The 19,677-nt window shown below is 31.3% G+C and overlaps 1 protein-coding gene across 1 annotated transcript; it reads left to right on the top strand.

Moving 5' to 3' along the window:
• Positions 1 to 1,157: 1,157 nt before the first annotated feature.
• On the top strand, positions 1,158 to 18,755 carry LOC113059407 (pituitary tumor-transforming gene 1 protein-interacting protein-like). The gene is made up of 7 exons (XM_026227877.1): positions 1,158 to 1,467; positions 1,929 to 1,975; positions 3,192 to 3,300; positions 4,861 to 4,969; positions 8,600 to 8,665; positions 12,769 to 12,815; positions 17,384 to 18,755. Exons 1-7 carry the CDS (start codon positions 1,332 to 1,334, stop codon positions 17,431 to 17,433), a joined length of 564 nt encoding a protein of 187 aa, XP_026083662.1. The 5' UTR covers positions 1,158 to 1,331; the 3' UTR covers positions 17,434 to 18,755.
• Positions 18,756 to 19,677: the final 922 nt, after the last annotated feature.

The following is a 19,677-nucleotide window of genomic DNA, read 5'->3' as shown; positions in this document are numbered from 1 at the left end:
AAATTTGGGTCTGTTTGGTATGAAAGCCCATTTGCACCATGTTAGAAGAAAAAAAATTATAATAATGCTTTGGTAAATCATAATTATGACTAATGAGAAATGATGACTTGACATTGCCCTACCAGGTGGAAATTATGACAAATCTTATAAGGTCGAAACTGATATTCTTAATTATGAGATAAAATATGGGAAATATGGCTTGGAAACTCGATATTTTAAAATAAATTACGAATTAAAAAGTCATAATATTAGAATACAAAAAATTCTAAATTAAGTTAATAGTGTTTTTTTTTTACCTTTCATCTTATAATTTCATAATTAAAATTTTTTATCTCATAGTTATGATTTTCATTTTATAATTTTGACTTTTCATTTCATAAGTTCGACTTTTTACTTTATAATTATTATTTTTTAAATGTTATAATTTCAACTTTTCATTCATAGTTTTGACTTTTCATCTTATATTTATTATTTTGATGTTATAATTTCCATTTTTCATTTCATAATTTCGACTTTTAATTTCAGAATTTCAACTTTTTACCTTATATTTATTATTTTTCATGTTAGAATTAAAAATTGTCATCTCATAATTTCGACATTATAATTCATTAAAATGTCATAATATTAGTAAATAAAAAAATCTCATCATCTAATAATTTCAACTTTTTATCTCTTAGTTATGATTTTTCATGTTATAATTTCGACTTTTCATTTCATAATTTCAACGTTTCATTTCATAATTTCGACTTTTTACCTTATATTTATTATTTTTCATGTTAGAATTAAAAATTGTCATCTCATAATTTCGACATTATAATTCATTAAAATTTCATAATATTAGTCGAAAAATAAAAAAATCTCATCATCTAATAATTTCAACTTTTATCTCTTAGTTATGATTTTTCATGTTATAATTTCGACTTTTCATCTAATAATTTGGACTTTTTACCGTATAATTATTATTTTTCATGTTATAATTTCGACTTTTCATCTTATAAAATTATGAGTCCTAAAGTCTGACTTATCAAAGCAAAGATTTAATTAATTAAATTATTTATTTATTTATTTTTGACATGCCGGACTGGGTCTGCATAGTGTGGTGCTGGTGCCTGTACTTTTATGGTTATGTTTTCTTGTAGGACTTTTATTTTGAAGGCAACAGCAGAGCGTCAGCTGCGTCCTTGCGTTTCCGTGTTTTCGATCTCTCGATGGTTTCGGTTGCGTGTTAGAGAGAGTTTTAGAGATTTGTGTGCAGTCGAATTCAATATTTAATAGCTTAAAAAACAAACTCAACACCCGTCTGCTGTACAAACCGTCAGTTCCTCTCCGATATGGATAAATCGCGAGTGATTGTGTCTATGTTTAGCTTCCTGCTGATGTGTGTCGCATTCAGTCTTTCTGAAGCAACAACAACAACTTCAAAATCAACAATAATCACACCTACAACTCCTCCGGCTGTCCACAAACGTATGTGTTCACCCGAATCTATCTTCTTTTTTATCATGCATCTCTATTGTTAAATGTAACATGTAAATATATTTCAATAAATTACTATTATAGCACAAGTATATTTCTATTCACCCGAATGTATTGATTGTGTTTACTATAGAACGGTCACATTTTAATTATTAAGTCACTATTAGTCATTGATATAAAGACATTGAAAGTTGTAATCAATATCAATAAAAGTTGTGTATTCAGAGTATATTTCAAGGGACTTTGTTTTTACTTTATTTATCATTCAAGATTGTTAATCCAGGATGTGATGTGATATATTTATAGTAGCACTATATTATGCATAAAGTTATACTTTATGAGCCGTCTGCTCATCCAGATCAGTGTTTGGACAAATCCTGCTCTTTATTTTGACTGTGAACCTGTTTTTTATCTGATTGGAGTGAGTTTTTCATTCTTCTGTGTCTTCCCAGCATGCAACACTCAGACTTCCTGTGAGACGTGCCTCGCCAATGTTTCGGTGAGATCACATGACGCTCCTTTACTCTTGATTATTCGGGTTTCTGCACTTCTTCCTGGACCTTTGGAAAATTAATATTGTAATTTGTGGATCTGATTAATTATAACCTGATAATTATCGATAGCAGTTTGTTTTAAGCATCTTTTGAAATAAACTTATTTTTTTTCAGACGATATGAATGGTTTAGTGACAGAAAAAAACAATGCAAACAAACATCACAGAATTCATTTGTAACATCCTAGAAGACGTCAATAATGATGATAATAATAATAGTTTTTTGTATAGTCCTGGAGGATGTCATAAACAAAAAAAAAATTAATGTATGTTGAGGGTGTCATTAATGATAATAAAATTAATAAATATTTTTGTAACATCCTAGAGAATGTCAATAATAATAATAATATGTTTTTTGTAACATTCTGAAGGATGTCATTAATAATAATAATAATAATAATAATAATAATTATTATTTTAGTAACATCTTAGAAGATGTGAATAACAACAACAACAAAAATAATAATAATAAAAAAATATTTTTTTAACATTCTGAAATGTAATTAATAACAATAATAATAATAATAAATGTTTTATAAACATCCTAGAGGATGTCAATAATAATAATAATAATAATAATAATAAGAAATAATAATAATAATTTTAGTAACATCCAAGAGGATGTTAATAATAATAATAATTAAAATAATAATAATAATTAATGTTTTAATAATTTCCTTGAGCATGTCATTCAATAATAATAATAATAATAATAATAATAATAATAATAATAATACATATTTTGTACATTCAAGAAGATGTAATTAATAATAATAATAATAATTTTAGTAACATCCAAGAGGATGTTAATAATAATAATAATTAAAATAATAATAATAATAATAAATGTTTTAATAATTTCCTTGAGCATGTCATTCAATAATAATAATAATAATAATAATACATATTTTTCTAACATTCTGGAGGATGTTATTAACAATAACATCTATTATAATAATAATAATAAATATTTTTGAAACCTATCGAAGGATGTCATTAATAATAATAATAATAATAATAATAATAATAGTTTTTTTTTAAAACACTGGATGATGTCATTAATAATAATAATAATGATAATAATAATACTTTTCCCTCTAACATCCTAGGGGATGTCATCAACATTAATAATAATGATAATAATAATATTTCCCCCCTGCAGTGTTTGTGGTGCCAGACGAACAGCAGCTGCTCAGATTATCCGGTCTCGTATGTGATTCCTCCGGCGTCGCTGTGTAAACTCTCTCAGGCTCGATGGGGTGTTTGCTGGGGTGAGTTCACCTTCATGAAGATGCACACAACTGGTTAAATATACCTGCTGATCTCTGAAGTACAGCAGCTGTCGAGCCGATAGAAGCAACACTCTCACATTGATGAAGGGAGCTTTACATTCATGTCTGGAAATCCCCGTTTAACTTCCTCACAACGATAGAGGAACATTTATCACGGCCTGAGGACAGTACAGTCATTACTATGCGGAACTCTAGAATACTTGCTCCTGATTGGCTAATCTTGGCATTCATAGGTTAAATATTAAAATGAGTGTCGTCCAGAACACAGTATAACGGAACACTCATCTGTGATTTTTTATTTCAGTAAAATAAATATTATAATTATTATTTAATATATGATACTAAATAATCGTCATCAAAATAAAAGTCCCTGTGAGGTTTTATTTAGTGGTAATGAACAGCCGGTTGTTTCTCACTTCTACAGTGAAAGTCTCAAATGTGTCGTGTGGCGTCTCTTAAAGTCATAAAACATCTTATCTCTTACCTGACATTCACTCAGAGTCACTTAAAACATTGAACATGAAATCATGCTGGATGCGAGCAAAATCCCCTGCTCATATTTCATCCCAAAATCAAAAGAAAGAACAATATTAAGCCTGTTTCGTACACTGTAAAAAAAATATTTTTTTGAAGTTGTAAATAAAATAAAGATAATTAGCCTAGAGTATTTTGTATTCTTTCTATTTTAAAGATTTATTTTTGAGGTCAGTGTTTTACCTGCCATTTCTTTATAATTAATTCTGAAAATGAATAGTTTCTACACCATTTCCTTTTTTTCTTTTTCTTTTTTTTTTGTAAATATAGTTGCATTCTGGGGCAGTTAATATTTTTCAACTGAAAGCATCTAAAAACTTTTCAAAAAATGTTGAATGTTAAAATTGTATTATTGCATTTACCAAAAAATTATTCAAATTAGACATAACCACACCAAAAAAGTCCTATATATATATATATATATATATATATATATATATATATATATATATATATATATATATATAAAATCTGAAAAGTAATGATATTAACCCCATTGGAGAGAATAGAATATAATTAACATTTTTCTTATTTATAACTCACGATTGCTCAAAAAGTCAAAGTTTATGAAAAAATGTTTATCAAAGCAACATAAAAATGACTCTTAAAAAAATATACAAATAAAATATATTTTACTTTAAATTATGAAAATAGTGCTAAATGTGATTGGTTGATATGGTTCATCAATAGACGTTCATATTCATGTTTTTTCAGAAGGTGTTTGAGATATGAGAAGACAAAAGTAAAATTACTCCATACATACCATACAAACATAGTTACATTCTTTTACTAAAAAACTATTTTTATGGATCTTTTCTAGGTCAAAACTCACTTGATTGTGTTGTAATATATAATCTACATGATGCAGTTATATTGCTCACTCTCACATGATTAATAATAAAAAAACTGCATGACTCCTCTTTCATGAGAACGGTGTTAGCGTCAGTGAACGTCCAGCAGGTGTCAGTAGTGTCTCTGATCTTCAGTGTTGTGATGTTGTTTCAGTGAACTTCGAGGCTCTGATCATCGCGATGGCTGTGGTGTGTGGGATTCTGCTGCTGGCTGTCACCGTCTGCTGCTGCTGCTGCTGCTGTAAACGCAGACGCTCGTCCAGGTCTGACCTCCACAGACACAACTCTCATATCAGCCTCTTTTCACACTAACAGCTTTCACTTCCACCTCAGAGCTGCCTTGTGTTCTGTGGCCAAAGTTGAACCTTTTAAAGCCCTGCCAGATCTCCGTTTGTGAAACTCAGCAGTTCATTGAACCCAGGAGCCCTAATAGTCAGAAAAATGTTATTTTAAAAATGGAACAGTTTACTGAACCTTTAGAAAATATATATATATATATATATATATATATATAAAAAAATAATAATTATATATATATATATATATATATATATATATATATATATATATATATATATATATATATATATATTTTTTTTTTTTTATTATTCTAAACTGTTGGACATAAACTCAGAATTGCGAAAATGAAAGTCTAAACTTTTGGAAATAAACTCTGAATTGCGAATAAAAGTCAAAACTGTTGGACATAAACTCAGAATTGCGAAAATAAAAGTCAAAACTGTTGAACATAAACTCAGAATTGCGAGAATAAAAGTCTAAACTTTTGGACATTAACTCAGAATTGCGAAAATAAAAGTCTAAACTTTTGGATATAAACTCAGAATTGCGAAAATTCTATACTGTCGGATATAAACTCAGAATTGCGAAAATTCTAAACTGTTGTAAATAAACTCAGAATTGCGAAAATAAAAGTCTAAACTTTTGGACATAAACTCAGAATTGCGAAAATTCTAAACTGTTGTAAATAAACTCAGAATTGCGAAAATAAAAGTCTAAACTTTTGGACATAAACTCAGAATTGCGAAAATTCTAAACTGTTGTAAATAAACTCAGAATTGCGAAAATAAACGTCTAAACTTTTGGATATAAACTCAGAATTGCGAAAATTCTAAACTGTTGAACATAAACTCAGAATTGCGAAAATAAAAGTCTAAACTTTTGGATATAAACTCAGAATTACGAAAATTCTATACTGTTGGAAATAAACTCAGAATTGCAAATAAAAGTCTAAACTGTTGAACATGAATTCAGAATTGCGAAAAAAGTCTAAACTGTTGAACATAAACTCAGAATTGCGAAAATAAAAGTCTAAACTTTTGGACATAAACTCAGAATTGCGAAAATTCTAAACTGTTGAACATAAACTCAGAATTGCGAAAATAAAAGTCTAAACTTTTGGATATAAACTCAGAATTGCGAAAATTCTATACTGTTGGAAATAAACTCAGAATTGCGAAAAAAGTCTAAACTGTTGAACATAAACTCAGAATTGTGAAAATAAAAGTCTAAACTTTTGGATATAAACTCAGAATTGCGAATAAAAGTATATACTGTCGGATATAAACTCAGAATTGCGAAAATTCTAAACTGTTGTAAATAAACTCAGAATTGCGAAAATAAAAGTCTAAACTTTTGGACATAAACTCAGAATTGCGAAAATTCTAAACTGTTGTAAATAAACTCAGAATTGCGAAAATAAAAGTCTAAACTTTTGGACATAAACTCAGAATTGCGAAAATTCTAAACTGTTGTAAATAAACTCAGAATTGCGAAAATAAAAGTCTAAACTTTTGGATATAAACTCAGAATTGCGAAAATTCTAAACTGTTGAACATAAACTCAGAATTGCGAAAATAAAAGTCTAAACTTTTGGATATAAACTCAGAATTACGAAAATTCTATACTGTTGGAAATAAACTCAGAATTGCGAATAAAAGTCTAAACTGTTGAACATGAATTCAGAATTGCGAAAAAAGTCTAAACTGTTGAACATAAACTCAGAATTGTGAAAATAAAAGTCTAAACTTTTGGATATAAACTCAGAATTGCGAATAAAAGTATATACTGTCGGATTTAAACTCAGAATTGCGAATAAAAGTATATACTGTCGGATATAAACTCAGAATTGCGAAAATAAAAGTATAAACTTTTGGACAAACTCAGAATTGGGAATAAAAGTCTAAACTTTTGAACATGAATTCAGAATTGCGAAAAAAGTCTAAACTGTTGAACATAAACTCAGAATTGTGAAAATAAAAGTCTAAACTTTTGGATATAAACTCAGAATTGCGAAAATAAAACTCTAAACTGTTGGAAATAAAATCAGAATTGCAAATAAAAGTAAAAACTATTGGAAATACACTCAGAATTGAGGAAATAAAAGTCAAAACCTTTGGATATAAACTCAGAATTTTTGTAAAAAAGTCTAAACTGTTAGAATTATTGGATATAAACTCTGAATTCTAAAAGTCTGAATTACCTGACAAACTCTGAATTGCGAGAAATTTTTTAATAACTTTCAGATGTAAACTCAGAAATTCGAGAAAACTTAGAATATGGAGAAAAAAACTGCAGAATTTTATTCAGACTCAAACTTAGCAAAAATAAAAAATTTGCTGCAGATGCTGATATTGACATGATTTTTTTATGTAAATCAGTGAGATCTTTCTAACAGTAGAGCAGATACTGACATAAACTGATCTAAATATCACTCTATAACTCCAGTAATGAGATGAGATGTAAAAGATCCAAACATATAACACAGTGACTGAGAGCTGAAGAAATCAAGGCTCCTCAGAAGATGTGAGATGTTCTGGAGGTTTGTGAAGATCATTCCTCCGCTGAGGAACAGTGAAAGTAAAGCTTCTGGAAACAAATGCTCCTCAAAAGATCCTGAGGATCAGATCTGAGACTCTAAAACATGATTGATGGAGAATCAAGTAAAGCTGAGCTGCTTCAGTCCAGGAAGAGTTCATCTGGAGATATCACTGACCTTATTCTGACCTTTACTTGATCACAATCAGGAAAGTTTTGAGTTGAGCTGAAGCTGGACACTTGTACAATTACACTGAAAGAGCTTTGACTGGGAAAAAAGACTCTAAACTATCAATCAGAGACAGAAGACGTGAGGGGAAAAATTACATTTTGATCATATTGATCCTTAAGAGGCCAGTAGGCTTTATAGGGTTAATAAACACAAATGCATTTTGTATTGCATTTATTTATTCATTCATTAAAAATAGCACAAGATTTGGCGTTTCCCCCCAAAGAGATAATTTTTAAAGCGGCCGTTCTGTATCTGTGGAGATGAAAAGGACACCTCTGTCTGTCAATCACAGATGATTTCATGAAGACGTGCCTTGCATACAGAAGTAGATTCACTTCTTCTATCTCTCGTTAATGCTTATTCAGCTTCATGTGACGATCCTTTGTTTCTGTGATATTTAGAACGGCTCAGAGACGTGTTGTTTTACAGCTCGAGGACAGATCACAGTTTCAGTTTTTCTTCTCAAATTATGTTTTATTGTTGTTTATTGTTTCATGTGGTTTCCATTTCAGCGATGATGTAAAGGTCACAGTATTATTGTAATTACTGGTTGTTCATGTTCCCGTTCTAGAGCCACTGTTCATACCCCCAGAATAAATCCATGTGCAGATTTGAGAGCACAATAATTAATCCAAATAATAACCCAACTCTTCGTTTTCTTTAATAAATAGCTGCCAGTCTGATGTCACGTGAATTCTGCGATTTCATAAATATGCTGATCAATTTTGAGTTTTGTAAACTTAACGTAATTAAAGCAATTCCGACGTGACTCATCATTAGCGTACTAGTATAGTATTCTGAATTGGCTTTCGTTTTATATTTTTAGTTTTGACCGTGATGATGAGCAATTTGCCCGGAGAAGAGAGGAGATCAAGCAGCGATCAGAAGAACGGTACGTAAATCTTTTGTTGTCGTCAATTTAGTAGTAAATGTTAAAGGAGTAGTACACCCAAAAATTTACATTTGGTGAAAATGTCTTCACCATCAGTTCATACAACATGAGAATTAGTTTGTTTCTTCATCAGATTTGGAGAAATGTAGCATTGCATCACTTGCTCTAAAGTGAATGGGTGCCGTCAAATTGAAACTAAATTTTTATTTGTTCTGTTTTGAGGAAAATATTAAGATCAGACCACCATGGTAATGGTAAAGGAATTAAATAAATTAATATAAAACAAGATAAAATAAATTATTTTTTGTAATCAATCTGAACTTCACATTATATTTTTATTTTACGATATGCACCCATTAAATTTCAGTTGTATTCCTAATTATGTAGATAACGCTTGACAGAGAAATGCTACTGTGGTCACAATAATTATGAATTACATTTAATCACGTAAATAACAGAGCAACTTTCAATTCAAAACGGCAGAATTTGACGGAAAATTTTGACGTTTCACAGTAGAAGTTTTTTTTTAAAGCACCTGAAGTGGATTTGGGCACGTAATGCGTGTGTGTGTGTGTGTCTCGGTGCTTTAATGATTACGTGTGTTGTGTGTAAATATGTCTGTAGGGCTTTCAGCAGCTGTGCTGCACTAACAAGGTCACTTCTGTGTCAGACACTCGGGAGGAAGCAGGAATCTCCTTTTGAACTGGAGAGCTCAGATTAACGGAGATCAGATATATCTGCAGGGTCTCGGCCGATTGTGTGTGATGCATCTGATGTACCAATGTGCTTCTATTCAGCATTTTACGTCTGTCACAACAAAGAACAGCCTGATGGGCTTCTTTAGTGTTGAATTATTATTGCTAACAGAAGCACAGTGCATTATGATGTCCTTGAACATATATGGAGAGAATATTTAGTATCTTGTTATATTTTAGTTTCTTGTTTTGTGTAAGAAGAACTGAAAGATTGACAGAAACAGGGTTGGTAAGCAGTATCAGAATCAGAAGTTTAGTGGTTAGTTTCATAACACTTTACAGTAAGGTTTTCTTTGTTAACATTAGTTAACTGCATTAGTTAACATGAATCAATAATTCAAATACTTTATTATTGCATTTACTAAAGTTAATTTTCATTTCAACATTTACTTATACATTATTAACATCAAAAGTAAAATATCTGTTAATATTATTTATATGTTTTAGTATTTTTTCATCTTTATTATGTCTAGTATTAATTCATGTTTTAAATGAGTTTTTATATATTTTCTGTTTTATTTTAAATTTAGATTTACATCTTATGTCTATATTTTTTTTCATAATATTTAGTTTTTATACATTATCTGTTTTTATTTACAAAACATAAAATATATAATTTATTTATAGTATAATTGTAATCTTTATTGTCTACGTATTATTTATTATTTTAATTAGTTTTTACATATATGTTTTTTATTTCTGTAATTTATTTTAAATTTGAAGTTAACATGAGTTAACGTACTTTATAAAAATGATTAAACTTCGTTAATTTTAAATCCAACATTATTTAAAACATTTTACATTAAAAAGTTGCATCAGTTAATGTTATTAATATTAAAAGTACATTATTTTTCTCTTTTAATGTCCTTTTCACTTGGTGTTTCATGTTGATTGTGTGAATTGTACCTTTATATGCTGTTTAAATATACATAATATTTTATTCAAAAGTTTGGGGTCAGTAAGATTTTATAAAATAATATTTTTATTCCTCAAGGATTTATTGAATTGATCAAAAGTTACAGATATAGACATTTATTATAATATTTATATTTCAAATAATTTTAATTTTATATTAATCAAAGAGTTCTGAAAAATAAAATGTATCACAGTTTCCACAAAAATATTGTGCAGCACGACTGTTTTCAACATTGATAATAATCAGAAATGTTTCTTGAGCAGTAAATCATCATATTTTCATGATTTCTGAAGATCATGTGACACTGAAGACTGGAGGAATGATGCTGGAAATACAGCGGAGCATCACAGAAATAAATTACAGTTAAACAGAGATTCACATAGTAAACAGCTGTTTTAGGTTATAATAATATTTCAAAATTTTTATTATCATTTTGATCAAATAAATGCAGCCTTGGTGAGCAGAAGAGACTTTCAAGAGCATAAAAAAAACTTGCTGACACCAACTTTTGAACATAAGTAAGGCTTTCTCTTTTAATAAACCTTAGTTTTATTCACTGTTGATCTGAACTTTTAGCATTCTTTGATCTGTAACAGACAGACACTGGTAGAACTCTAGCCGGTGGAGTTATTGTTGTGCTGCTTTGTTCAGGATTGTGGAAGCAGCAACAGATGGCTAATGACTCCAGTGATTGTTCACAGATCAGCTGCTCATAAAGCTCTGGCTGATTTATACGGGTATGAAGCAGCCGCAAGTTCGTCTGGAGGCCCACCCCATCTTCTATGTGGGCTGTAGAGAGGATGAATGATGCAGGGCGAGCGGTTGGTGTTGTATAGCGCTGCTCGTATGTCACACACCCATAAAACACTGCTGCTCTTATTTATGACGAGCCTGTGAAGGAATGGATGGCCTTAAACAAAGACATGAACTCACTGTGAATCATTTACTGCCGCCCATGTGCTGCTCTACAGGATTTGGTTTTCAGTTGAGCAGTTTTGGTTGCGTAAATTGAATCCAGGTTATGAGTTTAATTTGTTGTTCTTGTAATGGTTTTACATGATTCAGAATTTGTATTGGACATAACATTAGAATTCTGAGAGAAAAACAGAAATGCAAGATATGAAAAGTAAATTTCTAAGAAAAAAGTCAGAATTGTGAAATATAAATGTAAAATTGTACGAAATAAGAATTTTGAAGAAAAAGTAAGAATTGTGAGATGTAAGTGTAAAACTCTACGAAAAAGCAAGAATTGAGAGATGTAAGCGTAAAACTCTACAAAAAAGTAAGAAGTGAGAGATGTAAGCGTAAAACTCTACGAAAAAGTAAGAATTGCGAGATGTAAGCGTAAAACTCTACGAAAAAGTAAGAATTGAGCGATGTAAGCGTAAAACTCTACGAAAAAGTAAGAACTGAGAGATGTAAGCGTAAAACTCTACGAAAAAGTTAAAATTGAGAGATGTAAGCGTAAAACTCTACGAAAAAGTAAGAATTGAGAGATGTAAGCGTAAAACTCTTCGAAAAAGTCAGAATTGACAGATGTAAGCGTAAAACTCTACGAAAAAGTAAGAATTGCGAGATGTAAGCGTAAAACTCTACGAAAAAGTAAGAATTGAGAGATGTAAGCGTAAAACTCTACGAAAAAGTAAGAATTGAGAGATGTAAGCGTAAAACTCTACGAAAAAGTAAGAATTGACAGATGTAAGCGTAAAACTCTACGAAAAAGTCAGAATTGTGAGATGTAAGCGTAAAACTCTACGAAAAAGTCAGAATTGAGGGATGTAAGCGTAAAACTCTACGAAAAAGTCAGAATTGAGGGATGTAAGCGTAAAACTCTACGAAAAAGTCAGAATTGACGGATGTAAGCGTAAAACTCTACGAAAAAGTCAGAATTGAGCGATGTAAGCGTAAAACTCTCCGAAAAAGTAAGAATTGAGCGATGTAAGCGTAAAATTCTACGAAAAAGTCAGAATTGAGAGATGTAAGCGTAAAACTCTACGAAAAAGTCAGAATTGAGCGATGTAAGCGTAAAACTCTCCGAAAAAGTAAGAATTGAGCGATGTAAGCGTAAAATTCTATGAAAAAGTCAGAATTGACAGATGTAAGCGTAAAACTCTACGAAAAAGTAAGAATTGATAGGTGTAAACTTAAAACTCTACAAAAAAGTCAGAATTGTGAGATGTAGACGTAAAGCTCTACAAAATAAGAATTGCGAGATATAGACGTAAAACTCAATGAAAAAAGACAGAATTGCGAGATTTAAATGTAAAACTGTGTGACAAAGTCAGAATTTCTTCAAATTTTCTCCAAAAAAATAAAATACAGCTCAAATTATGCAAATGGAATGGAAATGCAGTATTTTGTTTAAAAAATCTGTATAATCCTGTCATGTCTGTAAAAAGCTATCACTCATCTCTGGTTACTGTCTGTTGCAGGAAGGCGGAGAGGAAGGTGAAACATGATGAAATCCGTAAGAAGTATGGTAAGTCACATCAGTCCTGTGCTTCTGTCATTACAGTTCACAAGAGTTCAGTCATATCTACACATTATGACTCTTTTCTGCATTTTAGAAAGTGTCATAAATGCTATGAAATAAAACTATGGGAATGATGTAGTGACTAAAACCTGTTCACATTTTAGATTATTTGAATGTGTCCTAGATTTTAAAATGTTTTACAATGAAATTCATTCTGTGGCGTTAAAACCTTTGGGGGTCTGTAAGATTTTTTTATCTTTTGCTCACCCAGGCTGCATCTATTTGATCAAAAATACAGTAGAAACTGTGAAATATTATTACAATGTAAAACATCTGTTTTCTGTGTGAATCTGTGTTAAAGTGTAATTTATTTCTGTGATGCACAGCTGTATTTTCAGCATCATTCCTCCAGTCTTCAGCGTCACATGATCTTCAGAAATCATGAAAATATGATGATTTACTGCTCAAGAAACATTTCTGATTCGTTCTGTCGTTCTGCACAATATTTTTGTGAAAACTGTGATACATTCACAGATGAATGTCACAGACATCATTTATATGAAATAGAAATATTTTAACATTATAAATGTATTTACTGGCTCTTTTGAGCAATTAAATGCATCTTTAAAGAATAAAAATATTTCTTTCTTTCAAAAAACAAAAAAAACAAAAAAACCTGACCCCTATCTTGGTAGTGTTCACACACACAAACGTGTGTGTGTGTGTGTGTGTGTGTGTACTACAAACATGGTCAGCAGATTGTGTGTCCCATGTTTGTACACTCACTGATGTATTTGAGCTGTTCCTGTTAAAGAATTAACTGGAGATAATTGCATCAATAATTATGCCTGGGACTCAGACTGGCACAATTACAAAGTGCTTCTGCAAAGATTTCTTGTATTAGCTAATACATCTTCAGTTGTTAACTTTTGGCTGATTACAGGACATCATGTGTAGATGTTGTAACACAGGTCTTTATTGATCTGGTTCCTTGTGTTGGTCTCAATAATGCTTTATTCAGCAGATAAAGTGTTCTTTAATTATAGTCTGATAGAGGAACACTTTGCTTTCTGATCGACTCGTGCACCGCGTCCCAACACTGCCTGATCAATGCTGATGTGGCCTCGGCAGAGGACGAGTAGAGATTATACTCATGGAAGAATTGTGATTTTTATTTTCTTCTCACCATTCAGATTTTTTCATTCTAGTATTCAGAGTTTACATATCGTACATCAGAATTACGAGATGTAAACGCAAAACTACGAAAAAGTCAGAATTGCGAGATGTAGACGTAAAACTCTACAAAATAAGAATTGCGTGATGTAGATTTAAAACTCTATGAAAAAAGAGTTGCGAGATGTAAACATAAAACTCTACGAAATAAGAATTGCGAGATGTAGACGTAAAACTTTACGAAATAAGAACTGCGAGATGTAGACGTAAAACTCTATGAAAGAAGAATTGCGAGATGTAGACGTAAAACTCTGCGAAATAAGAATTGCGAGATGTAAACATTAAACTCTACGAAATAAGAATTGCGAGATGTAGACGTAAAACTTTACGAAATAAGAACTGCGAGATGTAGATGTAAAACTCTATGAAATAAGAATTGTGAGATGTAGACGTAAAACTCTACGAAATAAGTATTGCGAGATGTAAACATAAAACTCTATGAATTAAGAATTGCGAGATGTAGACATAAAACTTTACGAAATAAGAATTGCGAGATGAAAACATAAAACTCTACGAAATAAGAATTGCGAGATGTAGATGTAAAACTTTACGAAATAAGAACTGCGAGATGTAGACGTAAAACTTTATGAAATAAGAACTGCGAGATGTAGATGTAAAACTCTATGAAATAAGAATTGCGAGATGTAGACGTAAAACTCTACGAAATAAGAATTGCGAGATGTAAACAAAAAACTTTTCTAGAAAAGTAAGAATTGCGATATGAAAAAATCTGCATTGTTAGATGTAAACACAAAACTATGAAAAAAGACAAAAAATGAATTACGAAATGTAGTTGGAATTGCAATTCTGAGAAAAACAGTCTGATTTGTGACATATTGCAAGTGATAGGATTATGAGATAAGAAGTCACAGTTACCTTTTTTATATTTTTATTCAATGGCAGAAATAAGCTTCCATAAATACTAATGCAAACGGTTGCTTTAATAGATAGCAGTAGTATATTAGTTCTAATTGCTCTGTTGAAAGCAAAATTAGTTTACTAATTATTTATAAATTAAGACCTTGATTAGCCTTTAACAGATGCACACAGACACATAATAACATGTCCTTCAGTTCATTATTAAAGATCACTTATCTGTGCAACGCAGAAAACGGCACATGCATATTTCATCAGATTGCGTTTACAAAAAATTTCAGTCATTGCCTGAATAACATAATTCAGAAGATGCTACACATTAAGAAAATAATGTTTTAAAGCAGATGCAAAAATTGCAAAAGGATTTGAGTAGAACTGAGCTTTTCCTAATTGAACCCGTCCTCCAGCAATAACAGGTGAAAAAGCATCAGACGGGGTGCTTGACTCCTGCTTGATTAACTCCGTGCTAATTAGCGCTGGTGAGGCTGAGAAGGGCTGTAATTTATGTGGTGGCAAAGGCCCGGATCGCGTCCCGGTGCTACAGAGGAATGAGGTGAAATGTAAATGTGTTCGGCGCCTGCGATCGCAGCTCCTGTGGTGCGTGAGAGTGAGAGAAAGTGAGAGCAGGTCACTGAAGCCGCAGCGGAGGACGAACCCTCACAGCTGCTGCGCAAAGACCAGCAGAAAACCACACGACCTTGAGACAAGCTGAAGAAGAGCCTTTGTCTTCCAACACACTGCTTCATTTATTTAGAAAAAAATACTTACTTATTTTTTTTATACTTTCGTTAATTCATTTTTTATATCTATTGTCCATTTTCTTAAAATTTTAATTATTTTACTATTTAATTTGAATCTGTTTAATTGCATTTACTTTTATTTTTGTATTTTTTATTTATTTTTTATTTTAATTTATTTGATATTTACTTAAATCAAATGTTATATTTATTTAAATACATTTTAATTTTATTTAATTTATTTTTTATTTTGCATTTTATTAGAGTAATATAGTTTATTATTTTAGTGTTTTTCATTTAATTTGATTTATTTTAGTATTTTTTACTTATTTATGTATTGTAGTTTTTATTTTATTTTCTATTTTTTTATTCATTGATGTATTCATTTTATTTCATTAAGATTCGTGTGGCTGCACTGCGTCTGTTTGACATTCTCGTGAGCCGGTCGCCGGTGAAGAGGATGTTGAAAGTAGAAATAAAGATCAAAGGATGTGAGCCTCTCTGAGAGCTTCATCCCTCTGTATCTGATGACGAGACTCTTCTCATCCCGCCACAGCTTCTTCATGTTCCTCATCCGCTGAGTTCAAGATGCAAACTCAGAATTCAGAACTCTCAAAATGTTTAGAATGAAAGTGAGAATTGTGAGATGAAAACAAAAAAAAACTCCTATGGCAGGAACAAGCTTCCATAGTTTCCAGATCCTGCTGCAAACTTAACGTCATTTTCGTAAACTTTACTTAATGAGTACAGAATAAAAGTCATTGTCTGAGCATGTGGTGATGCTGCTCTGTTATGACTGATGGTTTCTGGGCCGTGTCCTCATTGGCTCTGCTGTGTGCTTGTGTGTCCTGTGGTGAAGTGTGTGTGTGTGTGTGTGTGTGTGTGTGTGTGTGTGACAGCATGATGGATGGAGGCTCCGTTGTGTTTCTCCTGCTCTCAGCAGTCCGTACATCAGGGACTGGGCGTCTCCGACCCGATACTCTCTCACTCACACACACACACACACACACACACACACACACACACACGAGTGTCTGCCCTGCGAAGGACGTTCTGTCACACAGCAACAGGGTCCAAAACAAACACCAAACTGACCTGCTAGAAATCAGCTGAGTAGCTTTTTTGTCAAGACACTAGCAGTGTTGGTTAATTTTTTAGATTTTGATCTTTTTTGCTTCCATAACATGTCCACTTTCAGACTCGTGGAAAGAAAACTAAAAAAAAACACACATTTAAGTGTTTGTTTTATAACACTGTGCCTGTAGATTTCAATCACAATTCATGTCTTAAAATGCTGTTTTCTTAAAACGAGTGTCTTTCTCAAATTCAGCAACACACACACACACGCACACATATATATTACACATATGTGACCCTGGAGCACAAAACCAGTCATAAGGGTAAATTAAAAGAAAAAAAATTCTTCATAAATCCGTCAAAGGTAAGCGTGTCACATCCGTGTTCTCGACCCACAGGTCACGTGTGATCCACGGCTTTCCGTCCAGCGGTTTCTCGTCTCCCTTCAGCCCTCGTGCAAACACACATCCATCAGAGTTTATTTTATCTGCTGCTTTAACTCAGAACTGATTAGAGCTGGAGTCCTGTGGAGCACCGAGGGGTTAAAAGATGAAAGCTCTCTCATATACGGCTGACAGACAGTGAGACGTGGATATGAATAAGAGTCATGTGACCGTGACAGATCTCATCTCTGCTGTCCTTCTCTTCCAGGTCTCATCCCAGACTCCGATCATCCGTACAGCAAGTTCGAGAACGAGTGAAAGCGAGGGATCGCAGGAATCACTTCACCACGTGCTTCGCTCTTTTGAGACTCGTCGGATGAGTTTAGGTTTGATGGAAGCCCAAACTGAGATTACATTGTCACTCCTCTCTCTCTCTCTAGTTATGATTAATGTCTGTGTAGTTGTCAGTCAACACAGATTCTCTCTCTCTCTCTTTTTAACACGGTTTCTCTTTTCGTTATAACTATAAAAACAATACAACATCACGCTTCAAAAAAATGATGCTCTTCTTCTGTGTTTTTTCAGTATGGATATCTAAACATCTTTAAATCAAGCAAAATGAGACGAGATATGAAGTCTTTGTTTTTTTTTTATCGAAATGAAGTGATTTCAGGCTTTAAATACAGGAACAAATGTCTTTCAGTGGGACAGAAAAATCAACTCAATTTAAAGAGAAAACAAGCTGAGTTTTTGCCTTCGTTAGCAGATATGTTTTTTTTTTTTTTTTTTTAAGCATGAACTCATTTTTTTATGCATTTTTTTTTTTTTTATCTCAATCAAAATGTATCTTGATTTAGATATTGAGATATTTGTACCGGAAACAACAAACATATTGGAAAATGCAAAAAAGTATTACTATTTCTGCACATTTTTAATGCTTTAGATGAAACTGATGGAAATGGCCCAGATGGCTGTTAGATTCTGATTATTATTTCGCGCTTCTTTGTTTTCTCATAGAGAATTTAAGAATTACTCAAAGCAAAAATGTAAATTCTGTGATGATTTATTCACCTTTGTGTCGCTTTTTTATGCACAGACACTGTTAATAATTACACCATAACTGTGCACTATATGATGCCTACACTGTATTTATATTAAGTTGGCTTATATTCAGTCATATGATTTTATCTTTGGGAAACAGATCTTACTTTTATTCCCTAAAAATCCACGAAGATGATGATGATTAGTGAACATAAAGTCTATTTCTCCCCCAAAGCGTCAAATGACTTCAGAAATATAGCACATGCATCATATCATACTGTTATTCCTCTATAGATTCATAGGATGCATTTTATTTTATTTTATAAAATGCATCAAATGGACTACTATTGTGAAAAAAACTTGCATGAAGATGCTAAAATTCTCCTTTTTGCATTGTGTAAAAAACGACAACAGCATATGGGTTTGAAAGGTGAATAAATGATAACCGAGTTCAGTTTTCAGTCAATTATTGCACTTTCTGATTCAGTTGTGATTGAAACTAAGCTTATTTTTAATCACTCGTGCTTCTGTGTGTATTTATACTGTATGTACTTATTAAAACATGTCCTAATAAAAACAAGCTTCCACTTTTAAAGAAATCACTGTGCTGTATCCCTGTGTGGACTGAGGACGAGTTAAAGTTAAATTCACATCACATTCCCTTTCAGTGACTGGAGGAAGTAGTTTGATGCTCCTCCTCTTCATACTAAACCACCAGCTGCAATATGAACACATGATTTTCTTTTAAAAAGTGCATTTAATAACTCAATTCAGTTAAACACAGAGCAGAAAATCATTAATAAAAAAGTAATATACTTATTTTATTATGACAATTTTTCTGTATGCAAATAAATGAGCACATAAAGTGTTGATTTATATTTAGATATTATTTAATTTTATTTCCGTGGAGGTACTGCAGTGATGATATCAGATTTCTTTTTTTTCTTTTTGTGTATGAATTTGTAATGTACAGAATATTTTAATCTTTAAAAAGAAATTAGAAAACTGTAAAAATGTCAAACAAACTGTAAAAACATGGCAGTACTATGTATTGGATGAAATAAAATACAAATTTTTGGTTATTACAAATATTTAATGAATAGTGGATAAATGTATTTAATGAATAAATGAATGCATTTTATTTGATGGCTCCTTTATAAACACCCAAGGTCACCTTACAAAAAGAAAAAAAAATGACAAAAAATACAAAAATGAGTAACAAAAGACAAACAGATAAAATACAAATAAATATAATAATAGATTATATATATATATATATATATATATATATATATATATATATATATATATATATATATATATATATATATATATAGTCATATATGAACGAACACACATTTGTTATCAAAAATTACATTTACATTACATTTATTTATTTAGCAGACGCTTTTATCCGAAGCAACTTACAAAATGAGGACAATAAAAAACTGTTTCTTTTTTTTTTTTACATAAAAAAAATCAATATGTTTTCTTAGTCTTTTCATTGTAGTGAATCATACA

Source organism: Carassius auratus, chromosome 41 (genome assembly GCF_003368295.1).
Source record: "Carassius auratus strain Wakin chromosome 41, ASM336829v1, whole genome shotgun sequence".
Classification (NCBI taxonomy): domain Eukaryota; kingdom Metazoa; phylum Chordata; class Actinopteri; order Cypriniformes; family Cyprinidae; genus Carassius; species Carassius auratus.
Note: the sequence above shows the minus strand (reverse complement) of the source record. Positions and strands in the feature narration are given on the sequence as shown.

Coding starts and splice junctions, on each gene's coding strand:
- LOC113059407 (XM_026227877.1), top strand. CDS start 1,332: ATGGATAAATCGCGAGTGATTGTGTCTATGTTTAGCTTCCTGCTGATG. Junction 1,976..3,191: donor CGTGCCTCGCCAATGTTTCG/GTGAGATCACAT, acceptor TCCCCCCTGCAG/TGTTTGTGGTGCCAGACGAA. Junction 12,816..17,383: donor TGAAATCCGTAAGAAGTATG/GTAAGTCACATC, acceptor CTTCTCTTCCAG/GTCTCATCCCAGACTCCGAT.